The 26,973-nt window shown below is 47.9% G+C and overlaps 2 protein-coding genes across 5 annotated transcripts in view; one reads left to right on the forward strand and one right to left on the reverse strand.

Annotated features, from left to right (window-relative positions):
- The window catches only part of MAP3K13 (mitogen-activated protein kinase kinase kinase 13), a 152,263-nt gene extending 144,419 nt beyond the window's left edge, over nt 1–7,844 (forward strand). For all 4 annotated transcript variants that reach the window (XM_079764534.1, XM_079764533.1, XM_079764532.1 and 1 more), the window contains exons 13-14: nt 6,476–6,773; nt 7,609–7,844. In XM_079764534.1, coding sequence (XP_079620660.1) covers nt 6,476–6,773; nt 7,609–7,710 — 400 coding nt within the window. In that variant the 3' untranslated portion in view covers nt 7,711–7,844. The remainder of the gene's footprint in view (nt 1–6,475; nt 6,774–7,608) is intronic.
- A 6,772-nt stretch (nt 7,845–14,616) lies between these two features.
- Nucleotides 14,617–23,209, reverse strand: TMEM41A (transmembrane protein 41A). The gene is made up of 5 exons (XM_079762967.1): nt 23,002–23,209; nt 21,356–21,509; nt 18,923–19,084; nt 18,394–18,532; nt 14,617–16,327 (listed from the first exon to the last, which is right to left on the reverse strand). Exons 1-5 carry the CDS (start codon nt 23,118–23,120, stop codon nt 16,107–16,109), a joined length of 795 nt encoding a protein of 264 aa, XP_079619093.1. The 5' UTR covers nt 23,121–23,209; the 3' UTR covers nt 14,617–16,106.
- Nucleotides 23,210–26,973: the final 3,764 nt, after the last annotated feature.

Consider the following 26,973-nt stretch of genomic DNA (forward strand, 5'->3'; position numbering starts at 1 on the left):
GGGGAGGGGGATACACAGTTCAGTCCATAACACTCTCCATGTCCTGAGACATTATCCTATATAATAAAAAGGTGATATGCAAATTGACCATCACTCCAATGCACAAGATGGCTGCCCCCATGTGGTCAAAGATGGCTGCCCCCATGTGGACACAAGATGGCTGCCACAAGATGGCCGGCAGGGTAGGGCAGTTAGGGGCAATTGGGCTGGCAGGGGAGGGCAGTTGGGAATGACCAGGCCTGCAGGGGAGGGCAGTTGCGGGGGACCAGGCCTGCAGGGGAGGGCAGTTAGGGGCAATCGGGCTAGCAGGGTAGCAGTTAGGCATCAATCAGGCCAGCAGGATAGTGGTTAGGGGCTGATCAGGCTGGCAGGCAGAAGCGGTTAGGGGCAATCAGGCAGGCAGGCAGGCGAGCAGTTGGGAGCCAGCAGTCCTGGATTGTGAGAGGGGTCCCAGATTGGAGAGGGTGCAGGCTGGGCTGAGGGGCACACCCCCCCCACCCCCCCCGTGCATGAATTTTGTGCACCGGGCCTCTAGTATATTATAATTAACTATAATTACATTAATTATAATCCTATCTAATAAAACAGTAATATGCAAATTGACCGCACCTTCGCTACACCCATAAGCCACGCCCACCGGCCACGCCCACCGGCCACGCCCACCGGCCAACCAGGAGCAAATATACACGTTAAACCAGCAAAGATGGCGGGGGGAAAGGGCAGCACCCATGTCAGTGAGATCCAAGCCATGATGGTGGACCAGGGCAGGCGGCGTGGGTTAAGGCCGGCAGCCGCCTGCCCAGGTCTGCCATCACCAATCACGGACCTGGGCAGGCGGCGTGGGTTAAGGCCGGCAGGCGGCTGCCCAGGTCCGCCATCCCCGATTGTGGACCTGGGCAGGCGGCGTGGGTTCACGCCCGCTGCCGCCTGCCCAGGTCCGCCATCACTGATCGCGGACCTGGGCAGGCGGCGTGGGTTAAGGCCTGCAGCCGCCTGCCCAGGTCCGCCATCCCCGATCGCGGACCTGGGCAGGCGGCGTGGGTTCACGCCCGCTGCCGCCTGCCCAGGTCCGCCATCACTGATCACGGACCTGGGCAGGCGGCGTGGGTTAAGGCCTGCAGCCGCCTGCCCAGGTCCGCCATCCCCGATCGCGGACCTGGGCAGGCGGCGTGGGTTCACGCCGGCAGCCGCCTGCCCAGGTCCGCCATCCCCGATCGCGGACCTGGGCAGGCGGCGTGGGTTCACACCGGCAGCTGCCTGCCCAGGTCCGCCATCCCCGATCGCGGACCTGGGCAGGCGGCGTGGGTTCACGCCGGCAGCCGCCTGCCCAGGTCCGCCATCCCCGATCGCGGACCTGGGCAGGCGGCGTGGGTTAAGGCCGGCAGCCGCCTGCCCAGGTCCGCCATCCCCGATCGCAGACCTGGGCAGGCGGCGTGGGTTCACGCCGGCAGCCGCCTGCCCAGGTCCGCCATCCCCGATCGCGGACCTGGGCAGGCGGCGTGGGTTCACGCCCGCTGCCGCCTGCCCAGGTCCGCCATCCCCAATCGCGGACCAGGGCAGGCGGCGTGGGTTAAGGCCGGCAGCCGGCTGCCCAGGTCCACGATCACAGATCACGGACCAGGACAGCTGCCTGCCCAGGTCCATCACTGATCTCAGAGCTGGGCAGGCAGCGTGGGTTAAGGCCTGCAGCCGCCTGCCCAGGTCCATGATGAGGGATCACGGACCAGGGAAGGCGGCGAGGGTTAGCGCCCGTAGCTGCCTGCCCAGGTCCGCCATCACCGATCTCGGACGAGGGCAGGCAGCTTGGGTTAGCGCCCACAGCCGCCTGACCAGGTCCTGGATAAGGGCTTCGAGTCAGCCATTGCCAGTGGCAGCTGACTTAAAGCCCCTATCAGGGATCATGGACCAGGTCAGGCAGCGTGGGTTAAAGCCCACAGCCGGCTGCCCAGGTCCGTGATCACCGATCTCAGAGCAGGGCAGGCAGCGTGGGTTAAAGCCTGCAGCAGGCTGCCCAGGTCCACGATCATGGATCACAGACCATGGCAGGCGTCATGGGTTAGCACCCGCAGAGGCCTGCCCAGGTACCGGATCACGGATCCAGGTGGCGTGGGTTAGCACCCACAGCCGCCTGACCAAGTCCCCGATAGGGACTTGGAGTCTAGCATAAGGAAAAGAATAGTCAGCAAAAGCAGGAGACAAGGTTTCATAAGTTCTCCCCCAGGTCACCACTGTTCTCTTATACATTTTAAGTATCCCAGACTTTGCATGATGGGATTTGATTTGAATTATGCCTGATAGAGATTTCATGACATGAATTGTAGGCTCATTCTTTCTTTTTGTGGTTGCCTGACTGAGAAAGGCCTTGGAATGAGAGAAGGCACTTTTATTTTCCTTTTTCATTCTTTAGAGGCTGAGGAATTACAGTTATATGAAGAAGTTAGTGAGAGAATGAAAGTCTCATGCTGTATTATTCTGTAAGTTTTATCATGTGGACTATCAAAAACTTGGTGGGATCCTTTTCAAGAGGTGTTACAAAAATTATGTTGAAATTAACATTCAAGAGTAAAAGGAGAGAAGTGAGTGGTGGGTAAAGGAAAGAACTTTGTCCTAGAAACCAAATAGAAGCCACATAAACCTTCAGATTCTTACTCATTGTGCTTTGGAGGTATCCTATCTAATGAAAGAGTAATATACAGATTGATCATCACTGCAACACACAATATAGCTGCCCCCATGTGGTCAAAGATCCTGCCCCCATGTGGACACAAGATGGCCACCACAAGATGGCCAGCAGGAGAGGGCAGTTGGGAGGCACCCAGCCTGCAAGGGAGGGCAGTTGAGAAGGACTAGGCCTGCAAGGGAGGGCAGTTGGAGGTGATCAACCCTGCAGGAGAGGGCAGTTAGGGGTGACCAGGCCGGCAGAGGAGGGAAGTTGGGGGCAAACAGGCTGGCAGCAGAGTGGTTAGGGGCAATCAGGAAGGCAGGCAGGCAAGCAGTTGGGAGCCAGCAGTCCTGGATTGTGAGAGGGATGTTCGACTGCCCATTTAGGCCCGATCCCATCGGGCAGTCGGACATCCCTTGAGGGGTCCCATATTGGAGAGGGTACAGGCTGGGCTGAGGGACAACCCCCCTCCGTGCACGAATTTCGTGCACCGGGCCTCTAGTCCTATATAATAAAAGCCCAGCGACCATAATGGCAGAACGACCAGAAAGACCACTTGACCAGTCACTATGAGGTGCATGGACCACCTCTCAGTCCCTTTCCCCAGCTGGCAGGCTTCAATCACTGATAGCAAACTGGGAACCGGGGTGGGTGGCGGGGGGATGCAGGCGGCACCAGGCCATGGCCCCTGCCCCGCTGGTTGCCCCATCACCCCACACACAGAGGGTGACCCACAGCAGAGGTGGGAAACCAGGGTGGGTGGCAGCAGGGGGCAGGGCTGGCTGCCAGCAGCCCAGGAAGATGGCCCTGATCACAGGCTAGGCCTAGGGATCATACCCGTGCACGATTTCGTGCGTCAGGCCTCTAGTTAGATTACCAGGTGTACCGGTTAATAATTCGGATTTTTTTTAATAGATGGAGTTACACATATGTTGATATATATGCCCTTTGATATGTATGCTGTTTTGTTGTATTGACAGCAAGCTTCAAAACTTCATATGTCAAATTTGCTGAAGGTGTTAACATCATAGATAGTTTTACTCTTAAAAATGTCGGATTTCGTGCCCCAAAAAAAAGAGCATTTGCAGGGAGTTTTAATTCATTACTTTATTTTGAAGAAAAGTGCTGCTGAAAGTTATTGTATACTTCGGAAAGCTTATGGTGAACATGCTCCATCTCAAGATACTTGTGAATGCTAGTTTAAACCCTTTAAAAGTGATGATTTCAATGTGAAAGACAAAGAATATCCAGGTCAACCGAAAAAGTTTGAAGACCAACAATTACAAGCATTATTGGATGAAGATGCGCGTCAAACTAAAAAACAACTTGAAGAAAGATTAAATGTTGCTCAGCAAACAATTTCCAATTATTTACAAGCAATGGGAAAGATTTTAAAGAAAGGAAAATGGGTGCCACATCAACTAAACAAAAGACAAATGGAAAACCAAAAAGTCATCAGTAAAACGTTGCTTCAATGGCACAAAAGAAAGTCTTTTTTGCATCGAATTCTGACTGGCGATGAAAAGTGGATTTATTTTGAGAATCCAAACGCACAAAATCATGGGTTGATCCAGGTCAATCATCAACATCGACTACAAGGCCAAATTGCTTCAGAAAGAAGACAATGCTCTGCGTTTGGTGGGATCAGGAAGGTGTGGTGTATTATGAGCTTCTAAAACCAGGTGAAACCATTAATACTGATAGCTACCGACAACAAATAATCAATTTGAACCACACTTTGATCGTGAAACAACCAGAATGGACCAGAAGACACGGCAAAGTAATTTTGCTTCATGATAACACACCATCATACACTTCAAAACCAGTTAAAAACACGTTAAAAGATCTTGCCTGGGAAGTATTAACCCACCCGCCATATTCACCACACCTTGCTCCTTCAGATTACCATTTGTTCCGATCGATGGCACACGCACTTTCTGAGCAGCACTTCAAAACATACGAAGAAGTAGAGAATTGGGTATCTGAATGGTTTGCCTCAAAACAAGAAAAGTTCTATTGGGACGGTATCCACAAATTACCTGGAAGATGGGGGAAATGTGTAGCTAGCGATGGACATTACTTTGAACAAAGCACTTTTGATGTTTCTCTTGAAATTATGGTGTTTTTGTTGATTACAAAATCCGCATTATTAACCGGTACACCTGGTATAATTAGATTAGATGAGCTGAGTCCTCCTTTAACCCAGCCTTAGAAAGAGCTTCCTGCTTAGTCAGCGATAATAATTTTGCTTGTAGGATTCAGGAAGGACCACACACTCCTCTACGTCTAGAATAGGGCTGCTCCTATGCAGGAGTAGGAAAGGCCGTTTTCCTCCCAGGAGGCCTTTTCTGCCAATAGGCATTTTGTTCTTTAAAAGTAAAGCTCTAAGGATCCCAGGAAGATTTGTGTACCTGCCCAGAAACAGGAATTTCCTGCAAACGAAGGCTCTCCTAGTCCTTTGGTAAATGGTATTCTGGGTCCCCACGCTCCACACAAAATTGAAATATGTTCTCATCTCCTGAGCTATACCTGCCGTGAACAGTAGTTTCCTCCTATGCAACCAGACTGCACCTGAGTAAAACGAAATCACTCGCTAGCGTCACAATGATGTTACCTCCAGCTTTTGTTCCTATGACACACCATGAACTCAGCCTACCTGATGGCTTTCCCACCTTTTTTTCTTTTCTTTTTTTTTTTTTTTTTTTTTTGCTATGATGCAAGTTACATTTTTACCACATGGTTTTGCTTTTTATAACATTCTTCTCCCTGTCTCCCTTCTGGATTACCAGCCTTGAGAAGTTGCGTGACTCTTACCTTCACTTGCCTTTCCCACAGTGGCTCTTTTTATGTGACCTTGATCCCCCACCCACAGCCCACCCCCTGGCCTGGTCATCAGCCAGGCTCAGATCATCTGCCATCAAAATCACTTTGTACTAAGAAATACAGACAGATCAGACCATGCCAGAGGGAAAAGGCAGTCTTCTTTTGTTATTTGTTCTGTTTTGTTTTTAAACCAGTATAAGCTAACAGCATTCTTATTTACTAAGCGACTTGAATTAGTTTCCTTCGGGAAAGGAAACCATGGGAAGGGAGTGAGGAACTTTTGCAAATTCTCCTCCTTACATCCTCTCCCCCTACCTCCCCACCCCCGCCCGCCCCGAATCTTTGCCTTTATCAGAACGAAACCCCAATGTTAACTGGAATGAGCCACTGGCTGGCTGGGCAATGTCCCCAGCTGCAGGGTGAATGTTGCTTCCAAGCTCTTTTATGTTGGAGTTGGGTTGACAGGGTGGTGAAGGCACTCCCCCCAGGGCTGCCATGCCCAGTGGGTGAAGCAGCTGAATGGGTGATGCGATGGGGTGGAGTGAGGTAGAGAAGGACACTGAACAGAGTTTGAATAGACCCACCCACACCGCAGCTCTGCCTTTTCTAATGGGGTGACCTTGCACGAGTCACTTTCCTTCTCTGGCTCTAGTTTTCTGATCTGGGAAATGAGTTAGACCAGAGAATTTCCCAAGTCTCTTTCACCTGTGAGAATCTGGGATTCTGTAAGAAACATAATTTCCATGCATAGGTATACACAGTATGATTAGATCAGCTGATATTTTTCAAGACCAATGGTAACCCTCAGCTTTGGACGTTGGCCACATCAACATGTAAATTTCCTTCTCGGTTGCTTTCAAATTAAATCATTTCAGCCTCTCTGGATTTGAATCTCCCTGAAGGGCCTCTCACCAGGACTGTGATTGACGGACAAGGTAAGGAAAGTGGTGGTTCCTGGGATGAAGTTCCTCTGGTTCTTTGTGGTTCTAGGCCCCATCGCTGCATCAGAAGCTGCCAGTCGTATTCAACCTTTAGCTCTGAGAATTTCTCTGTGTCCGATGGTGAGGAGGGAAATACCAGTGACCACTCAAACAGTCCGGATGAGTTTGCTGATAAACTTGAAGACCGCCTGGCAGAGAGGCTCGATGACCTGCTGTCCCAGACGCCGGAGATTCCCATCGAGATCTCCTCGCATTCAGATGGGCTCTCTGACAAGGAGTGTGCCGTGCGCCGCGTGAAGACGCAGATGTCTCTGGGCAAGCTGTGTGTGGAGCAGCGTGGCTATGAGGTGCGGGCCTCCCCTTTCTTCTCCTCTCGGCACTGTTCCCTTCCTGTAGCTCTTTGAGTTATGACATGCTTGAGTCCTGAGGTCCTTTACAATGCTCACTGAGTATATGAGATACAACAGCCTCCAAGAAATAAGTAAAAGTACACAGAGAAACAGAGCTCCTAAAAATGAGGGTAAATCTCCCAAATGAGGCACCAACATTGAACTGCTCAGGAACCCTCCCTTCCAAGATGGAACTCAAACATCACCTCCTCCTGGCCTCATCGCCAATCTGGTGAAGGGTTTGAACCTCCCTCTTCCATGTCCCCACTGTCCCCTAATGAGGCTATCAAAGCACATGTACCACTTTAGTTCATGGTCAGTGCTGCCTTTTGAGAGGCAGGATAGCACAGTGGTTGAAATCGTGTACCCTGAAATCTGACTGCCCAGATCAAACCCCAGCCTTTCCACTTACTTACTGTGTGCTGTTGGGCAAGTCGCTTAAATTCTCCATGGGTCAGTTTTCTTATCTGTAAAATGGGTATGGTAACAGTATCTATCTCATGGGGCTGTTGTAAGGATTAAATAGACTAAAAATGGGCTCTCTGACAAGGAGTGTGCCGTGCCTGGAACATAGTAAACCCTGTACATTGCGGTTGTGGTGGTACTGATATCATTGTCATAATCGTTGTCATGAACATCATCTTTACATGTCTTCTTTTTCCGTAAGCCCCACCAGGATAGGACCTAGTCTCATCTTTGTAGCCCAAAGCCTGTCATGTGGGAGGTGTTCGATATATGTTTACTGAGTGGTTGTGAAAATGAACTAAGGTTTTATTTTGTCTTGACTTTGCAGAACCCTATGCAGTTTGACGAATCGGACTGTGACTCTTCAGATGGGGAGTGTTCTGATGCCACAGTGAGGACCAATAAGCACTACAGCTCTGCTACTTGGTAATGAGAGGACACCCATCCTGAAGATGACGTGACAATACTGATGTTTCAGATCCGCCCCAGCCCGATTCCTCCCGCTCTCTCCCTGCCTTTTTGTCTGGGAAGAGAGCTGCCCCATCTTTCTTACCCCTAGAAATAAGCTGCAATAACAGGAACATGAGACTTTGCAAATCTCTGGAAAAAAAATATCCAAATGAAACTAAGTCTCACTGAACATTTCAATCAAGAATGGCAGGGATCTATTTTATTGAATATTCTAGCTACTGTAACATTGATATTTATTTTTGTTTGACATTTTAACACTTTGTACTGTAAAGATTGAACTATATATGATAGAGAGAGAGACAATAATTTCTTGCAAAAAAAAAAAAGAGAGAGAGGAGAAAGGAAGGAAGAAAGAAGTAGAATTTAGAAGCAACATTTTTGGTAATTTGTGGGGCCAAGAGGTATTATTGCTACTTGAACAGGGGACCAGTTCTTTTGACCATAAGTGACTGAAGAGCCAGAGCAAGACATGTTGAGCATTTTAGAAAACAAAGAACAGCAAAAGAAAAGCAATTCCAGGTAACTTGTGAACAGACCACATTTAAGTTGAACCAGCTTATCCTTTGGGTGAGGAAAATTACCTAGAAAAGTTTGGTAACCAGATACTTGTACCCAAGGTCTTTGAGGGCATGTGCTTCCTCTAGGAGGAAAAAAAAACCTGTATATGTGAAAACTGGTTTCATTTTTTATTTATCTTAAGCAGCATTTAGTTGTGAGAGTTACAGATAGAGTCGAATCTTCCTCGACAAACATTTACCTTTAAAATGCTGTCATTGCCATTACCTTGGCAAATGTGTGACCTTGACCAATGTGCCATTTCCTCATAGCCATTTCCTTCCCACCTGGTGACCGCTTCCTTTAGGAAAAAGTGGGGGGCGGGGGGGGGGGGCGCTGAGAAGAAGAGAAGGAAAAGGAAAAAGGACATTGACCACAGTGTTAGAAAAGCAAACGTGGGATTTGTAAAAGTGCTAGTACGTTGTCAGAACCTCTCAGTTCAGCTCGTGGAGAAGGTGGAACCAGGTTGCTTGTCTACTAGAGTCATATCGATTCAAACAGGAGAACAGACTTTGAAGGCAGCTAGGATGTGTGTGAGTCTGTCCAATCCCAAACCATTCCCTTGTTTTCACTTATTAACTCATTCTATCCTGTAAGCTTTAGTGACTGGCTTCCACTATCAGAATAAAGGCAAAATAAGCAAGTTGCAAAGGCACCCCACCACCACAATATCCCACCACGATAGCATTTTTGTTCAAAGCTATTTGTGAAACGTATTTTACTTCTCTTTGGACCAATGCAGTTTTAAATCATTGGATTTTTGGGACTTTGTGCAAAGAACAACTGATGCTGAGCAGCAGTTGGGAAGATTTTGCCTTGTCCAAAGCATGAGGTCCTCCCTATCCAGGGTCATGGGCTCTGAAAAGCATGCCAAGGTACATCCTGGTACCTCAGCTGTAAGCCAATTTTTATATAGAATTTTACATAAAAACAGATGTTGGCCTAGTTCCTGCCTCTGTCTCCAAGATAGATTACTGTCAAACAATGTCTCTAGGCTCAAGATCTGAAGGCGATGGCTAGAGTCTTTGACACCGCGTCGTGTCGGACGTTAGGAAAGAATTACACATACCGGCAATAAACCATTCCAGTGCAGGTGGAAACGTTGCCCTCCTCTGGGTTTCACCGATCGCATCAGCCAAAAAGGAAAGGCAGGAGGGAATTGAGAGCAGTTCCTTTTGCTTGTCTGATCCCTCATTTGTTTACAATTTATGTTGAGATATTAATTTAAAATTTACTGTCTTTTAATTTATAGCTCTTAAGTAAGATGAAGGAAAATGTCTAACTTATACAGAGAACAGTATTGTTTGCATTAAATTATTCCATTTTGTATACATTCTGTAGCTGGACTACATGAAAGATCTTAAGTTATGGCATTATTATCATTGTTATTTTATTTTATAGTAATTATTGTCATTCTCATTTTCTGTCGATCAGAAGGTGTGGTTTACAGTGTAGCACAATGATTGTGTTTATTGCTAACCATGAATTATCATGAATTGTTATGGTTTTTATGAAGGAATGAAAATGAGACTGCCACTTGGGAGCTCTCCAGGATTCATCTTAGGTGCATCCCCTCATTTTCTGTGTGCAACAATCATCTGAGGATGTGTGCTCTGCCCTGGAGCCCAGGGGGTATATTGTGACTTTGACTTGATCGTGGAAGCTCCTGGGTGGGCAGATGACTGAGTGGATGGACAAATAGTTCAAAGGCTGTAATCTTCCTCAAGTTTCTTAAGAAATAAAATCATGAGACTACACTAGAAGCAAAAAGAGAATTATTTAATTCCCTAAGAGGCACAGACATAGAGAATTTCTGCATGGGGCCTGTGGGTTAGAGAGTTCCAAGAACTGGTAGCATAGTTTGTCATCTTGTTCCTGCCAGATCCCACAAAATCAACCTGCTTTCTCCTAGTTGGGAGTAGCAGAAAAACAAACAAACAAACAAAAAACTAAAAAAAAAAAAAAAAAAGAATGAAAAAAGTATATATATGGCATGACATAAAATACCAAGACAAGACTGAAGAAATTCTAGAAAGGCTTGGTCACTTAGCAGCTCTTAGGGCTGGAAAAATACTACCTTGAAGAGCCCTATTTTGCATCCTCTGACTTCAGACCACACTATTCTGTGAATCTCTCTGGGTCATTACTTCTGGGAAAAGATAAGCTACAACTCTGTGTCCCCTTTCTGACCAACATAAAACACTGACACTTCAGCTGGTCTGGTTCTTGCCCACCTGTGGTGGCAAAAGAGAAACATGATGGTCAATGTGTGTCTTATATCTCCCAGTCACCATCTTCCTAGGAAACCCCCTCCTGACACTTCATACTCTTAATAAGTTTCCTGATTTCCCATCTTGACTGTCTGTCATGACAGTGCCATATACCTATCTGGGATAACTGTATGAGCACGTTAGGGTCATATGCAGCATTGAATCTTCAGTCATTCACTGTATGGTCAGGAGTTTAATGAAGTTCCACATGAAACATTATATTTATTTTTCAGTAGAAGTGACTAGGGGCTTCAGAGAAGAACAGTGTCTTTAGGTGAAAAAGAGAACTGCCTTCTCTATCCCAGCCGTGCCCTTTATTGCCTGCCTGAGGTCCCAGGACAATTTTGAGTTGGTGTGTTTGAGAACTCTTCTGAAGAGCACTGAATCAAGAGCTCAGGAAATTTAAGAACTAATTCTTCAATCCTGATGACTGTAAACCTCTCAGGACTATGATTTCACGCTTCATTGTTGACTGAAGGTTTAACCCCCTTGGGATGAATGTCCACATTCATTTAGCATCTGTTTTTGGCTGACTGCAAGATAATGAGTTTTAATTTGGGTTGCAGATGGGTATTTGTTTCTGATTTCCATCTATTTCTAGATCATGTCTTCTGAATAACAATTCCTCTTAAAATTGCTTAGCAGATGTAGAGGTATTCGGTTAAAAACAAGGCTGAAGGAGTGCTGGCTGCGCAGGGCAAAGGGTGCATTTGGGGTGTGGCACCAGGCACTGCAGGTTCCAGCCTCCACAGAACCCTTGGCTCGGCTGGGAAAGGGGCCATGGCGAAGGTGAGCCCTCCTACTTGTTTCTTACAAACTGAAGTTCACAGTCTACTCAGCTCCAGAACAAAAACGTATAGGTTAAGCTGTCCTAGTCCCACTAGCATTTTGCAGCTACACATGTAAAGCTCTAGGAAGCTTCTCTCACGTCCCAGAGGGGCAGGGGTTGATAGCAGTGTTCACCTTTAGCTTCTTTAGTGCCCTCTCACGGGAGGACACTGCCTGAGGCAGGTGCTAGGAGCTGAGCTAGGGAAAGATCATCTTATTGTCTTCAGGGAAGCCCACTCCCCGCCATTTCTCTTTTCTCAATGCTGGTAAAAGGTGTGCTTTCAAAGGCTGCCCAACCACACTTTGCTCCATCCGCCACGTGTTGAACCTTTGCACACTTACAGGTTTGTGGAGGTAGAGGCTAGTGAATAGCAGAGAGTGTCAGGGAAGATGCCCTTGGTTCAGTTACCTGAACGGCACTAATGAAGCTCTTTACAAGGCCTGGGAGTCCCGGACTACCTATTCAATGTTTTGTGCTTTGTCAGACCTTGCAAGCAAGCCCCTTTGTCAGGGTTGGCCAGATGTCCTTGAGCTGGACCACACCTGAAGAATTCTTGAACTCACTGGCTGGTGGGCAGGACTCCTGAGAATGGTTTTAGTCCTGTAGAATCAGGAGTAGCCAGATGATGTTGCGTTGATGTCATTGCTGCAAACTTCTCTCTCTTCCTGAAAAAACTAAGAATATGGAGTTTAAGGGGGAAAAATAATTTTTTTTAATAAACCTGGTTGAAGAGTTCAAAATAAATAAATAAATATAAATACATAAATAAATAAATACATACATACATACATACATAAATAGCTTAGCAGAGAAACTAAGAAACCGTCATCCACTTTGAAATTATAATAGGCTTTAAAGTTTAGATCTATTTGGAGGATGTGGGGAGTGCCTACTCGGAAAAGTGAAGACGCTAACTCTGTTGTAAGATGATCCTGTATGGCCTACCTGAAGTTCAGATATTTTAAAAGTTTAGTATCAACAAATCCATTCTTCAAGAATTAAGGATATTTTTAGTACTAGACATCCATTTCAGGGATTCTTTGTGCTAAATTTCCCTCTTGCCCTAAATAATGGATTTGATGGTTTGGGGTTTTCCTGGTACCAACTAATTTTAAATGCCCACCCACTGTGGAGCATTGACATCCTTTCAGTGTAAGTGCATTCGTATTGATCAAGTAATTTACTCTTGTTCCCTGTCCCCTTATGTCTCCTTTGTTTCCCCTTAAAATGTTCCTGCTTGAAGTTCCTGGAACTGAATTCTCCAAAATGGAACATAATACTTGGAAACCTAGGAATTCCCGCTCTGCTCTGCAGTAGTGCGTTGTTATTTTGTTTTGCCACTAAGCCAGAAACCAAAATACCACCACCTACAATCTACACACTCTAAACACCCAAGACCAACATTGTTCACTGCTCACCATATTCAGAACCTCTTACAACACAGCACGGGGAGCAACAACTCCCACTTGATGAGAACGGCTGTGCAGGGGGAGATGTTTACCATCCCAGCTCTAAGCTCATAATTAGTTTCCTAACAGTGGTTTGAGATCTGGAGTTAGCCCTGATGGGAAAATGGCAGACCACAGCAGTGTTCTCCTTATGGACCCCACCCTATGGCTCTCAGGGGGCAGCACCACTGGCAGGAAAAGGCCACCTGCCTCCACCCCTGCCCTTTGGGACTACAATTCCAATTGAATCATCTCCAATTGCTGAAAAATTGAATTCCAAAATGTGTCTCTTCACTCACTTTATTTCATTGTGTTGAAATAAGCATGTTCCTCCCTCACCTTCTAGATATAGTTAATATGTTAAATCCCAGTTCCTAATATATCAAAACAATGTGACATTCTTTTTAAGACCTTGACTTGTACTATCAGTATGAATTCAGTGCCTTTCTGGGTCGCAAGATTTTCCTTCTTTGCAGATTTCATAGGATGAATGTCCTAGGATATTCACACCACCAATGTTACCAACAGACCAGCACACAAGAATCTCATTAGTCTGCTTGTCGGCATGTTACCGCCAATACTGCAAGCACCTATTCAAACTGAATGAACTAGACTGCCGAGGACAGGACCCCCGTGGAACCTGGGACACTTCTCTGGGACAGGTGGCAGAAGAGGGGAGCTCTGCAATCGCTTCTCTGAGAAAGAGTAGGTTACCCCAAAGAAGTTTGGGCTTTGATTAACTGTCACATGACCAGAGCATGATGGCAGGATTTCACATAGAGCAGATGGCAAGGCCACTGTAAGGAAACTCCTGGCAGAATCGCAGACCTACGCTCCAGCCACTTCACAGCCCCAGGGGATGCTGGCTCCTGGCTGCTGCCCAGGGACCAGGCAGACAGGGCCCTCCAATGGTTGACCGCAGGAGGGAACCCCAGTCAGAGTGCACACCTATTAGGAAGACGTCCCTTACTGACCATGTCACCCAGAGAGCTCTTCTGACTCCGGGAGTGGGGAGACTCACTTCAATTCTTTATTGCAATAATCCGAGTTCCCTATCAATTTGGAGCCAATTAACTTCTTTTTGTGGTCAGGTCTCAACATGAACCCCCTCATCTGTTTCCCTACGGTTGCCGTCCTGTTAGTTCCTCTGCACCTTGTAATGGTTTGATGCCAGCTCGCTTTGTACCGAACAACTGTACAGCAATGGGAACAAGAGCGACTATCAAAGCAAACAAATGCATGGAATTAAAAAGTGTACTTCACTGGTTTTTGGTCGTCTTTTCCTAAAGGTACTGGTTGTGTCCTGAGAGCTGCCTTCACAAAGCTCAGCATTTGTCAGAACTTAGGGAAAGGAGGACTTCACACGACCGGGTTTCCTGCAGCCAGGAAAAGCCACTGATGGCAAAGCTGGTTTCTGTGGCTCTTGTTGGACACATCACAGAAGGAAGAGAGCACCGTTATTTCGTTTCGTTATAGTCCCTTCTTGGTTATTCTGTCAAAGCCAAGACAGGCGCTCTGCTTCATCCCTCTGGTTTGCCTGCTGCCCATCTTATAGTTAGTGTTACTAGTTACCCCACTATCAAGTGAGCAGAGAGAGGGGAAAGGTGAAAATGAGAATGTGGCTTCTAAAATATAATATGGGTAAAAGGCCCGAGAGTGGAGAGCTGGAACACCGTTTTGGACTGTCTGATTCCGAGCCAATCCTGACGCCCACTGGCGAGGGGAACTGAAAGTTAGCAACATGTACAAACACATACCACACAGAACATTTATATCCTTTATTTGGGAGCTTGCTTTGCCTGTAAACTCACAGCCGATAAGGCACATTGTTGCAAGATCATGGGGGATGAGGGAGAGAGACCAACCTGAGGGTCCTGGTAAAGGACAAAGTGGGACAGCTTCCTGTTCCTCCCTCCCTCCCCCGACTCCAGGAGCAAAGAGCCACAGGTTTCCAAGTCCAGCTGGCCTCCTCTTCACCCCCACCCTTGTTACCAAGCTTCTTTTAAAGCAACACATCCTTAAAAATTAAGTTCTGTTTTTGTTTTGTGTATTTTTTTTTATCATACGAGTCCAAAAAACAATGCTTGGGAATTCATTCCCAAGAATTCATGTAGAACAGGTGGCCTAGATTAAAGCCTTGGCAAGATTCTTGGCCAACCCAAATCAAAAGCCCAGCAGACCATGCACAAGCGCAACAGTTCTGGTGAGAAATGACGAGTTACTCCTTGCCGGGTACAGGACCCCGGAGTTGGTCAGTTTAGGAGCCAAGGTCCTTCTGTCCTTGGGAGTATGAAATCAGGTCTGTGCCAATTCAATACTGCTGCGCTAGGCGGCAACAACAGCTGCAGATAATCGAAACACAACACAAGACAGAAGCCCCAAACCAAGTTTTCCTCTTAGAATTAAAAGATAAAACACCATAATTCCTCAGTTATTCTTGGCAAATGACAAAATGAAAAACATTCAGAGGGCAATATCTGGGGGTACTGCATCCATTTTCCTAGCAGGAGGGAGAAGGGATTCACCCACAGAAAGCACAGGTTAGAAAATGTACTGATGGTCATTTGGTTCAGGTGAGTCAAGGGCCCTGCACTGTCCAGAGGGATGAGAGTTTCTCCAGAGCGTATCCACGGCATACAGAGTGTGCTCCATTCATATTTAATCATCTGTCTGTAATCAGCTTAACTGTCAGGCCACGCAACCAAGAGGGAACCTGACATGTATGGTAACCTCGGGGTGTCCGAACACAAAGAGCATCGCGGAAATCACTGTGCCCTTGAACTGTACACAGACGTTCTAAGCAGCTTCTTTCCCTTGGTTTATGGAAGAGGTAGGTCATCCGCAAAAAGGAACAGAAGAAACACCGGTCACGACAGCCTATCACTTTGCAAAAGAGGCACTCCGGACAAGGACAGCCGGCATCCTCTCCCGAGGCAGCTCCGGGCTTGGCAAGAGGCAAATAAATACAAGAGACTATCCTGAGCTCCTTGTTACTCAATAAAATAGAAACAGGGTTTTCTGAGCGGCTATCCAGTTCACAGAGTGCCCAACCGAACCAGGGCTGGTTTGAGAACCTGATGTAATTCCCCTTCTACAGCACAGTGTCCTTCATGGCGAGACACTGCGCACGGATGAGTACGGTCCAAACCACCCGTTGAGGGTAATTAAAAAAACAAGGAGGGGCTGTAGAGGACCACACCCATGACACACAGAAGCAGTAGAGTCCAGGGACACACAACCAAAGCAATCCAGATCACATGGCCTTTCTGCCGTTTAGATGATTGGCATTGCTTGTTTCATTCAAATGCAGGTCTTTCTGACTGAACTTTTTTATGAGGGTTCCAGGAACTAAGGCCACCAGAGCGATGGCCAACAGCTTAAAGACAGTTTCCCAGGAGAAAAGAGCATCCAGAGAGGTGAGGGTGGACAGGATGGAGCCTGTCTGCACGCAGATGAAGTTGTAGGGGATCAAACCTGGAAGAGAAGGGAGAGGGCCTGTTACGGGGGAGGGAGGGCGCAGGAAAAGGAAGAACATATGAACCGTTCAGAAATGTCACCCCAAATTCACAGCTCTTAACTCCTAAACATATTACCTCTTTCCCTTCTTCTTTTCCACTGTCTCCCTCCTTTCTTCACTTCCCACATACGCCTGCCTTATTTAACAAAAGGACTTGAGATGGTTTACAAAAATACATACACTACAATAAGATTAAAAAGATGTTAAGAGGAAAACCAAAAATGAGTGAAGGATAAAATACGGGAGTAGAGTTAGGACAAAAATGCATAAGGATCACCCCCTAGCTAGAGGTGGGCCCCAAATTTGGTTCTGAGCAGCCAAGAGCCAAGTAAGGAGAAGCACCAGCATTATGAGACCTACAGTATCTTACCTTATAATAGACAAATATGCAAATTGACCGCACCTTCGCTACGCCCAAGCCACACCCACTAACCAAGCCACGCCCACCAACCACGCCCACCAGGAAACCGTTGCAGGGACGCTGGGTGCGGCTGAGCCCAAGGCCGGGAAAGCCTGGGGCGGAGGCTTTCCGGGCCTTGGGCACCAGCGGGGAGCCTGCACCCATCGCAGGAAACCACTGGGGGTCGGCTCCTGCGATCCTTAGCAAGGATGTTGGGTGCGGCCGAGCCCAAGGCCACCGCCCGGGGCCAAGCCCCGACCCTGAAAAAGGCAGAAGGCGGTGGCCACAGCCAAGGCCTGGGTCCCCGGTGCCGGCAGAAAACTGGTGCAGGCAGCCAGGTGAATGAAGGTCTATTGCACGAATCTTCATGCAAACGGGCTACTAGTACATAACATAAAGACCACCGTGGTCTTTTCATGGTCTACACTGTTTCTAAGAGGTCATCAAGTTCATTGGACCCCAAAAGTCTGAGTGGCGGCTAGACAGGCTGGTGACATAACAATCACCTGGTGAAGTGAACAAAAACATGTCCTAGGGCTCCACCCCAGCGATTCTGGTTACCTGGGTCTAAGAGAGCATCAGGAACCTGCATTTTAAAAGCCTCTCCACTCTGACTGGCTTGGGGCCCCCTGATGATCCACCCCTCCTCCACAGATGATCATAGACCTCAAGATCATAGACCACTCAAGGTTGCACAGCTTGTCAGAGGGAGACTGGAGCTCTGGTCCCCAGAGTCTTTCTGAGCTTTGTGCCTCCTGGGTCATTACAGGCTGCTAACCGAGGCACTGAGGCACTTTGTCTGAAAGCTGATATGACCAGAATTAACTGTGGTTGATTTTGGTTCGTGTTAAGATCTCAATTTCTCTCAAGAATCCCCTATTAATAGCAGCTGCTCAACCACAGACTTGTTTTGTTTGACCTAGAAGCCCTGAGTGTTCTTTCCATCCACGCTCTAAAGAAGATTTAAGCGAGGATTGCCTTAGGCTTAAAGGAAATGGTTTATTTCCAGGAGAAAATAAGCCACTGACTTAATAGGATGTTAGCACTTTAGCGTTCTGATAAAGGTGGTCCTCAGCCTATACATTGAGAAACACTGCTCTCGCCCCTCATCTGGCCAAGGGGCCCACGGAGGAGAAGCAGCCTGCTGAAGGTCACACAACCGCCAGGAGGCGGGAAGGAACTCCAGTGGTACCTGCTCTTCCTAAGGCACATCTTAATTAAACAGGGGCCAAAGCCAGACAGGAAGTCCTCTGCTCTTGTCCCTTTTTTCTGCCCACATACCTTCCTTCCAACCCTGCTTTTCCTGCTAGTATTTACTGAGCACCTAGCCTGGGCCAAGTCATGTGCTTTATAGATTATCCTCTAACCCAATGTCTTGCACAGTGCTTGGCACACCACAGGCACTAAATACAGCTGTAGGATGAACAGTCCAATTTTTTCCGAAAGTGTTTTTCTGAGGTTTCTTGTTTAAGCCTGAGTAGATTTAAAATCAGGATTTTAGCTAACACCTGAAGATGCTCTTCATGGGCCTCAGATGCAGGCACGTGGCCATGTCCCTGCTAACGCAGGGCAGTGCCCCAGCGAGACAACTCTGAAGACTCACTTACTCCATCAGCTTCTTACCGAGAAGCACAGAGAAGAAGAACTGCCCGATGGGGATGTTCAGAATCGGGGCTGAGAGGTTCAAGAACCAGTTTGGTGTCATGGGGAAAAGTCTCAAAAACAGTAAGAAAAAAAACAAGCTGTTCCTGTTCTCCTCCACCTGTAGCCAAAGAAGACAAGGCATTAGGAAGCAGAAAGCATCTCCGGGTATTGAAAATCTGTTGGTGCCAGGCACTGTTCTAGACACTTTATATATTCTGTCCCCAAACCTCCCAACAACGCCCCAGGGTAGAGACTGTTTTCCTTGTTTTTAAAACAGAGGTACCTGAGGCTCAGAGAAGTCAGGAACTTGTCTCCAGGCCCAGAGCTGCTAATGATGGAGCTGGGATTTGATCCCAGGTCCGTGCCGCTTGGAGACATCAAAAGAACCCCTAGGACTCCCAGAAGCAGGCGGACGAACACGGTGGGAAATCCCTGCCCCTCACCCCCACCCCCAGGTCCCTGAGGTGACTATGGGAGCCCAGCACTCAGATGGACCCCTGCCCCTTACCTTCTTCTGCAGCAGGGCCACTTTATCAGGAAAGTAGGAGACCACCAGTTGTTTGCCAAACATACTGGAAAGCAGGTAGCAGCATGTGGCACCCACCGAAGTCAACACACAGCACAGCAGAAGCCCCAGCCATGGCCCAAACAAAGCCCCGGCTAAAACGTTCTGCAAAGAAAACAAATCCTCAGCCTCAAGCACATCTGGCAGCTACCAGTCTTGGAGGTCGAGTCATGAGTTCCCTCCACCCTTCTGGCCAAAACCCGTCTCCCATTTTAAAGAAGTGAATGAAAAGTATGGAAGAGCTGAGAACTACATCCCTGGCTTTGTTCTCTTCACCTTTAAACCAGGGGTGAGGATTAAAACCTCAGAGGGCAGGAGAGAATTAAATGACAAAACAGGAGTATATAGCACCCAGCCTGCCATGTACATCCTGCAAACACGGGTGCTCCGAGAAGGCAGAACTGAAACTCACAAGTTATTTTTACCCCTTTCTATGAACACAAATAATGGACTTTTCCTCAGTAAGACCACACAAGCTATATAAAATGTCTTCTTTCTATGCGGTATGCTAATACTTGGCGGGAGGGAGTGCGGTTCACGTTGAGCTGAGATCTAGGTGACACTCAAAAAAGTCTTAGATGAACAAAAATGAAAAAGCGAGCTGATACTTCCTAAATGTAATTCAGCTAGTTAACATCATCCTGCCAAATGTGGGATACAAGACAGAGAGTTAAAGGGGCCTGGCTGGCATGGCTCAGTGATTGAGCGTCAACCTATGAACCAGGAGGTCAGGGTTCGATTCCCGATCAGGGCACATACCCAGGTTGCTCGATCTCCAATAGAGGGCATGCAAGAGGCAGCCGATTGATGATTCTCTCATCATTGATGTTTCTCTCTCTCTCCCTCTCCCTTGCTCTCTGAAATAAATAAAAACACATTTAAAAAAAAAAAGTAAAAGAGGAATGTGGAAGTGAGGAGGTGAGGATCTACTGAGCATCTACATGTGTTAAGTTCTTGACTACGTGTCTTATTTAACCCTCACTATGACCCTGTGTCATATACTATCCTTACCCCATTCTATGGGTGAGAGATTAAGTACCATGCCAAAGATCACACTAGGCCAGTGGTTGGCAAACTCATTAGTCAACAGAGCCAAATATCAACAGTACAACGATTGAAATTTCTTTTGAGAGCCAAATTTTTTTAAACTTAAAACTATATAGGTAGGTACATTGTTATTAACTTAATTAGGGTACTCCTAAGCTGGCCTTTGCTAAAAACTCAAGGGGCCAAAGAGCCGCATGTGGCTCGCGAGCTGCAGTTTGCCGATCACTGCACTAGGCACAGACGAGATCCAGGTGGCAGCTGGCTCTTTGCCCTAGTGAGGGATCAGCTCAAGTGGGAAGGCAGGTACCCAAGGAGTCATCTCCTGACCTCAAACTCTACACACCTCCCCCGTCTCTCTTGGCATGGACACATTTGCTTTTCTTCCAGTTTCCAACAAAGAAACTGCTTAAGCAGACCCAGCGTAAGCCTGTAGTAGCAAAAAGTGGCTCGGGCAGGAGAGAGAGAAGCAGGATATCCTGTTCTACCACTCAATATGTATACAGAACCAGTTTAAAATGCTGCTGGGAGGAGAGCACAGAGAATTCTGTAAAACCTGCGATGGCAATGATGAGAAGCATCCAACAGCCGGAGAACAAGCTCGGGTCTAAGGCTGTGGCTCCCGTGGGGCCACCTGGAAAATCAGAATGACTTGTTCTCTCCACATCAGAGAAACGTCCCGATCCCCCATAGCCTAACATCACCACAAACAACTTGCATTTGTTCATCAAACACTTATGAAGACACCTCCCTGTGTCAGGCAAAGGAATACAAGTGCTGAGAATAAGAAACAGGTCCTATCTTCAAGGAACTCACATACAAAAAAACAGATTTGGGGGGGAGTGGCCTCGATCAGAAGGACTTGGGCCCCCCCGAAAACAGATTGTTTTTTGAAAAGTCAAAAGCAGTGCCAAAATGCAGAACATCATGGGAGCGGTGAGGAGGAAGAGTTGACCCAGCCCAGGGTACATCTGTCTGTCTCCCAAGGACAGTGCTCCATGGCTCTCGATGCCTTCGCAACAAAAGCAGCAAACCTGAGAGGAAAGGCCGGCTCTGGAGCTGAGCGGAAGCAGGTGCAGATCCCAGCCCTACCCGCTCCTCGCCTTGTCCCCTTGGACAGTAACTTAGCTTCTCCCCACACTATGAGGCTGTTGGGAGCATTAAATAAGGTCATGCGGGTAAACAAGTAGGACAGTGCCTGCCACAGGAGAAGCTGTCCAAGCAGGGTAGTCACAGTCGTCTGTCCTCTGCCCTGTGTGATTGCAGCCTAAGGACCCCCCTCCAAAGACAGAAGGAGGCTTCCTGACGGGCACAGGAGGACAGGGCACTGACCAGGAAGCTGGAGCCGGGGATGGCAAAGCACTGTTTGTAGAGGTAGGCACTGCAGAAGAGCAGGAACACGTAGGCCTGATGCTCCCTCCGGTAGTCTCGAAGGACCTCGGAGAGCTCCCGCAACTCAGCCAAGTCAGAGGGGAACCACAGGGACCTGGGGATTTGGAAAAGCACATGGAAATGTGAGTCCAGGTCAGCCGAGTACCTAGGAAAGTTACTCATGGTGTCGTCGTATAAATGTGCTCCTCTTCTGGTTTGCTGGGAATATACACCTGCTGGGAGCCCCGATGGTGGGTGACCTGACACAACACAGCAGAGCAGACAGAAGAGCCCTGGTGTGGAAGCAAGAGAGATAGATGGGTTAGCACCTGAACTCTGCTCCTGTCCAGCTGTGTGATCTTGGGCTGGTCCCTGGGCCTCCGTTTCCTTATCTGAAAAATGAGGCTCAGTGTGGGATCATCACTAAGTTCCCTTTCCCCTCTCAGGTTTTACAGTCTGTTCTTAAGAAGCAAATGGATTAATTTCCAAGCAAGGACGAAATGTCCTAAATTGCCTTCCTTTCAAGGCGTACCCCTCCCCCACAAACTTTAGGCCAAGGACAATTCAATCTTCCCACTGCTCCTGCGTTACTAGTTAAAAGGACTGTTTGATCAGACAGAAACACGCCAACTAAAGGTTCTCTGGGAAAGTCTATTTGTCCTGCACCATAAACATAACCTTCTTGATAATATGTCAGCCTTGAAACCAATCCTTTCAAAGAGCCTGCCTTTTCACCCTGATCTTTATCTGGTCCTGGGTGCACTCTGAATCCTGTACAAGGGTTACGGTGTAAAGGCTACTTTGCCGCTGCCACCGGAACAACCCTTGAATCCATCAATGATCAATTATTAGCAAACCCTCCTCGTCCTCATCAAAATGTTTCTCTTAGCACAGCTGACACCCACAGCAAAGTCCTCTCAGCTAGAGCAAAAGAGTGCAATAACTGAAAACAACTGTCTAATATTCAAATATCAGTAACATCCTGCACGCAAGGCTGTCCCAGTCATATGCCCATGAAATTTACAAACAGCAGCTCTCCCGGCAAACCAGCCTGGCCGGTCGGACACCGCCTCCTGCCTCGTCCAGGCGGCAATGAGAAGAGGAAAGGTGGAGACAGTCAGGAAGAGGGCGGACCCGATCCTTGATTCCTGGATAACTTAAAAGTCCACGCAACGTTTCAGCTGAAGGCCGAATGCCTTCAAGTCCCCAGGGTAGACCTAAGTGAGGTGGGAGGCTGAGAGCAGTCGTGAAAAGGGGCTGCGGGTGCAAACAGCGGTGAGGGTCGAGCCTGGGAACGCGGTGGGGACGCGAACCGGCAGGCGAGGCCACGGCGTGAACAGAGCCGCGAGCGGGCTCCGCCGGGGAAAGCGCCGCGTTTCCCTCCGCAAGTCACCAGCCGGGGAGACAGCACACCGCACACCGCGCGGCCCGCAGCGCGCAGGTCCCGGCCGCCGGCCTGCCCGAGACCAGACCCCTATCGCCTGTGCTGGAACCCCAAGTCCCGGCCCCGTCGCCCCCGATCCGAGAACCGTAATCTCGGATTCCCAGACCCCGTCCCCGAAACTGTCTCCCTTCCTCTGACCCGAACCCCGGCCCCCGCCACGCACCTGCCTTCAGCGTCCTCGGCGGAGCCCCGTGTCGGTGCGCGGGGCAGCTGTGTCGACAGCAAGTACAAGGCGAAGGTGCAGCCGACGAAGACCAGGAGCAGGCGGAGCAGGGGGCGCATCTCGGCGCCCGCACCCGGACCCGCCCGCTGCGAGGAGCCTGGAGGCAGCGCCTGCACCGCGACACGCGCAGCCCGACCCCGGGGACCGCGTTCGCTGACGGACCGAGGAGGGGCCGCGCCAAGCCCCGCCCCCAAGCAGAGGGCCCGCCCCAGTTCCCGCCCCCAGGCCGAGGGTCCGCCCCAGGCCCCGCCCCCAGGCCCCGCCCCAGCCCAGACTCCGCCGCTGGCGCTGGGCCGAGATTCCAGCGGAAGCCTAGCTTCCAGCCCCTCTCCGTTTGTCTGCCCCTCTTTCGTCTCTTTACACGTTTATCTCTGTCTCTTTCTCCGCTCATTTGTAGGCTCTCTGCCAGGGCTGGGGGATCCAGAGGCAAATCACAAGCCTTGCCCACAGCGAGTTTGCAGTCTAGTGGTCAAGACGGCCTTGTCCACAAACAGCGGTAACACAAGCTGATGCAGCCAGGTAGAAGCAGGGGCTCCGGTGAGAAGGTCACAGTGACCACGGAAATGATCAGAATTGCCTTTTATTGACGCCTGCTGTAATCCTCACAACAAGGCTGGTGTTTTTGTCTTTATTTAACAGACGAAAACTGAATCTCAGGAGGATTGACATCCCCCCAAAGAAAGTCAGGATTAGAATTCAAGTTAACTAGTGGCCCTATGCCGCGTGAATGAGGAGGTGGGGCTTCAATTTACCTTAAAAGCTGAGCAGGATTTCCACATCAAAGAAAGGAGAGAGAGAGGTGGGGGCACAAGGAAGGCACCAGAACCGGGTTCAGTGAAGTCTACCAGTAAGGTGTATGAAAAATGAGGGAGAAGTTAGGGACAAACTGGAAAACATTGAAAGGCAGGCAGGCTAGGAAATTGGTGTGTGTGTGTTTTCATATTGTACATGGTGAGACACCAACCGAAGTGGCTCAGCAAGAGAATGATTCCGTTCCTGTGTTAGGATTCGAATATACATTGAGTTGATAGTTGCAGCCGTCCTGATGATAAAGGACGCAGGCCTGAGCCAGGACCACAGCAGTGGGGATGAAGGAAGGAGGAAGATGGGCAGACTGGGAGGAGTTGAGTTGGTAGGGCATATGACTGATTAAATGGAGCAGGGGCAGAGAGGATTCCAGAATGTCACAAGCCTGAACAGAGAAAATATCCTTGTCTTACCATCCAAAGCACCTTTTAGACCAAAAAGGCAGCACCTGTCAGATTTCAAAATGTACAAAGTCCTTGCAATTCTGCATCCAGGAATTTAACCTGTAGATATCCCCCTCAATAGACAAACATGTATGTTCAAAGGTATTCTTCTCAGCTTTGCTTTGATATTAAGAGGTTGGGAACAACCTAAATGTCCCTCAGTTGGGGACCAGCGAGGTTAATTGTGGTATATTCGCAAATGCAACACTAGGTAGCTTCCTAAAAGAGGGAGGCAACTCTATATATCCTGACACAGTTCAGTCGTCTGATAGGGAAGTTGCAGTGTTAGAGTATATTGTGACTCATTTGCAATTTCAAAATACTAAAGCATTTAAGAATGAAATGATTTAATGTCTTGGATTTGCATTAAAATAATGGAATGGGTATTTTGGCTAGAACCACCATCTTCCAATAATTTCACAAAATGACCAATACAAAGGAAAGAGGTGAGGCGCCAGCTATACACTATAGTTCTCTAGGCCTTTTAGAAAACGTGGAGTTGTTTCTTTGGCCACATACATCTGAATCTACAAGAAAAGTGATATTGTAGACATCAAGGGATGTCTACAAATGTTCCCTTGGCAAAACTGGACGAGTCTACAATGTTACCCAGCATGCAGTTGGCATTGTTGTAAACAAACAAGGGCAAGATTCTTGCCAAGAGACTTAATGTGTGTGTTGAGCATATTAAGCACTCTAACAGTCGATAGTTTCCTGAAACGTGTGAAGGGAAATGATCAGAAAAAGAAGGAGGCCAAAGAGAAAGGTACTTGGGTTCAACTGAAGGGCCAGCCTGCTCTACCCAGAGAAGCTCACGATGGGAGAACCAGAGGAAAGGAGCCTGAGCTGTTGGAACCCACTCCCTGTGAGTCCATGGCACGAACATATATATATATATATATATATATATATATATATATATATATACTGAGTGGCCAGATTATTATGATCTCTGAACACATAATAATCTGGCCACTCAGAGTGTGTGTGTGTGTGTGTGTGTGTGTGTGTGTGTGTGTGTATATATATATATATATATTAGAGGCCCGTGCATGAATTCGGGCGTGGGTGGGGTTCGGCCAGCCTGGCCAGTGGGAGGGGACATGAGCGGTTGGGCAGCCTGCTTGCTGGTCGAACTCCTGGTTGAGGGGACAACTTGCATATTAGCCTTTTATTATATAGGATATACACTGAGTGGCCAAATTATTATGCGTTCAGAGATCATAATAATCTGGCCACTCAGTGTATGTGTGTGTATATATATATATATATATATATATCCTCTGTACTGTTAAAAAAAATGTTTCTCTTAATTGACAAGTGTTGTGTCCCATCCCCAAAAGAAATATTTAAAGAAAACTTTGTGTCCTGAAAAAACAATGGGATGGGAGTTTAGTGGGTAGGGATAGAAATAAACAAGACTGCCCACTGAATTGATAATTGTTGAAGCTGGATGATCAGCACGTGGAGATGGATTTTATACCATTTTCTCTATATCTGTATGTTTGTGAAATTTTCCATTTTAAAAAATGGGACAAATGGTCTCAGCCCTCCATTCTCATTTGTCCCTTTAAACCCTCCATTCCAGCTGAACATGCACCATGTTAGTTCATGCCTCTGACAATACCGTTCCTTCAATCTGGCAGTCTTCTCTGCCTGGAAAATCCCTACTCTCATCAACACCCCGGGCAATTGTCACTTCCACTGAGAAGCCTCCTCCCACCCCTACAGTCAGAAAAGTTTGTCCCTTCTCGATGCTTGGGGCTCCTTCTCTTTGAAGGGTCTCTGTTTCTATTATTGCAAATACTATGCTCCAGTGTCATTATTCATCTCCCCTGTAGACAGTAAACATTTCCACAAATGAGACAATATCTCATCAATCTTTTGTCTGTTCTGGCCCTTAGCCCTCTGCTTGGCTTAGAATTGTCACTTAATAAATATTTGTTCAATTAAAAGGTAGGGTCTAGCAAGGAAATGACTAGTTGTTTGATTTGGTATATGTTAATTTTGAGAAGTCTGAGGAATATAGGAGAGAAAGTGAATGAGAGACTATTGTTATTGAGCCTCTGTCAGAAGTGTGTTGGGGCAAGGAACAGAGTAGGGAACAGAAGGCAAGGCTCCTACTCTTAAGGACTTTTCTTTCCCTTGGTTGGGGGAGAGCATGGAGAAAGATGTAATTATAGAACACTAGAGGTCCAGTGCACAAAATCAGTCCCTAGCGGCCCAGTGCACAAAATCAGTCCCAGGGTGCTCCCTTACCCTGGCCGCCTGCAGCTGCCAGCCCGCCCCTGGTCGAACTCCTGGTCAAACTCCCGGTTGAGGGGACAATTTGCATATTAGGCTTTTATTATATAGGATGGTAAGTGCCATGGAGGAAATAGAAATGGCAAAGCTATTCCACTCCAGAGAAGTATCATTAGCCCACTTACGGTAAGTAGATGAGAAGGTGTTCCAATGAAGTAACTTTGCAAAGTCCACAGCTGTGAGTGCTGAACAGGACTCCCGCCCTGGGCTGCCCCCTCCAAAGCCCATGCACTTTCCTCTGCCCTGTGCTGCCCCTCAACAAGCAGGTGAAAATTCGGAGCTCAGACTGAACATTCAGATTTGGATGTCATCTGTCTCTAGAGGAGAGTTTAAATGGGGGGGCGGGGGGGGGGGTAAC

The sequence above is a fragment of the Cnephaeus nilssonii genome (genome assembly GCF_951640355.1).
Source record: "Cnephaeus nilssonii genome assembly, chromosome: 3".
Taxonomy (NCBI): domain Eukaryota; kingdom Metazoa; phylum Chordata; class Mammalia; order Chiroptera; family Vespertilionidae; genus Cnephaeus; species Cnephaeus nilssonii.

Bases quoted from the DNA above. Each gene is read 5' to 3' on its own strand.
- TMEM41A (XM_079762967.1), bottom strand. From the start codon at position 23,120: ATGCGCCCCCTGCTCCGCCTGCTCCTGGTCTTCGTCGGCTGCACCTTC. The intron at 19,085-21,355 runs GTCAGTGCCCTG...TTTTCTTTGCAG, and splicing joins TCCCCGGCTCCAGCTTCCTG to AACGTTTTAGCCGGGGCTTT. The intron at 16,328-18,393 runs GTAAGAAGCTGA...CTTCTCTTCCAG, and splicing joins CTTCTTCTCTGTGCTTCTCG to GTTTGATCCCCTACAACTTC.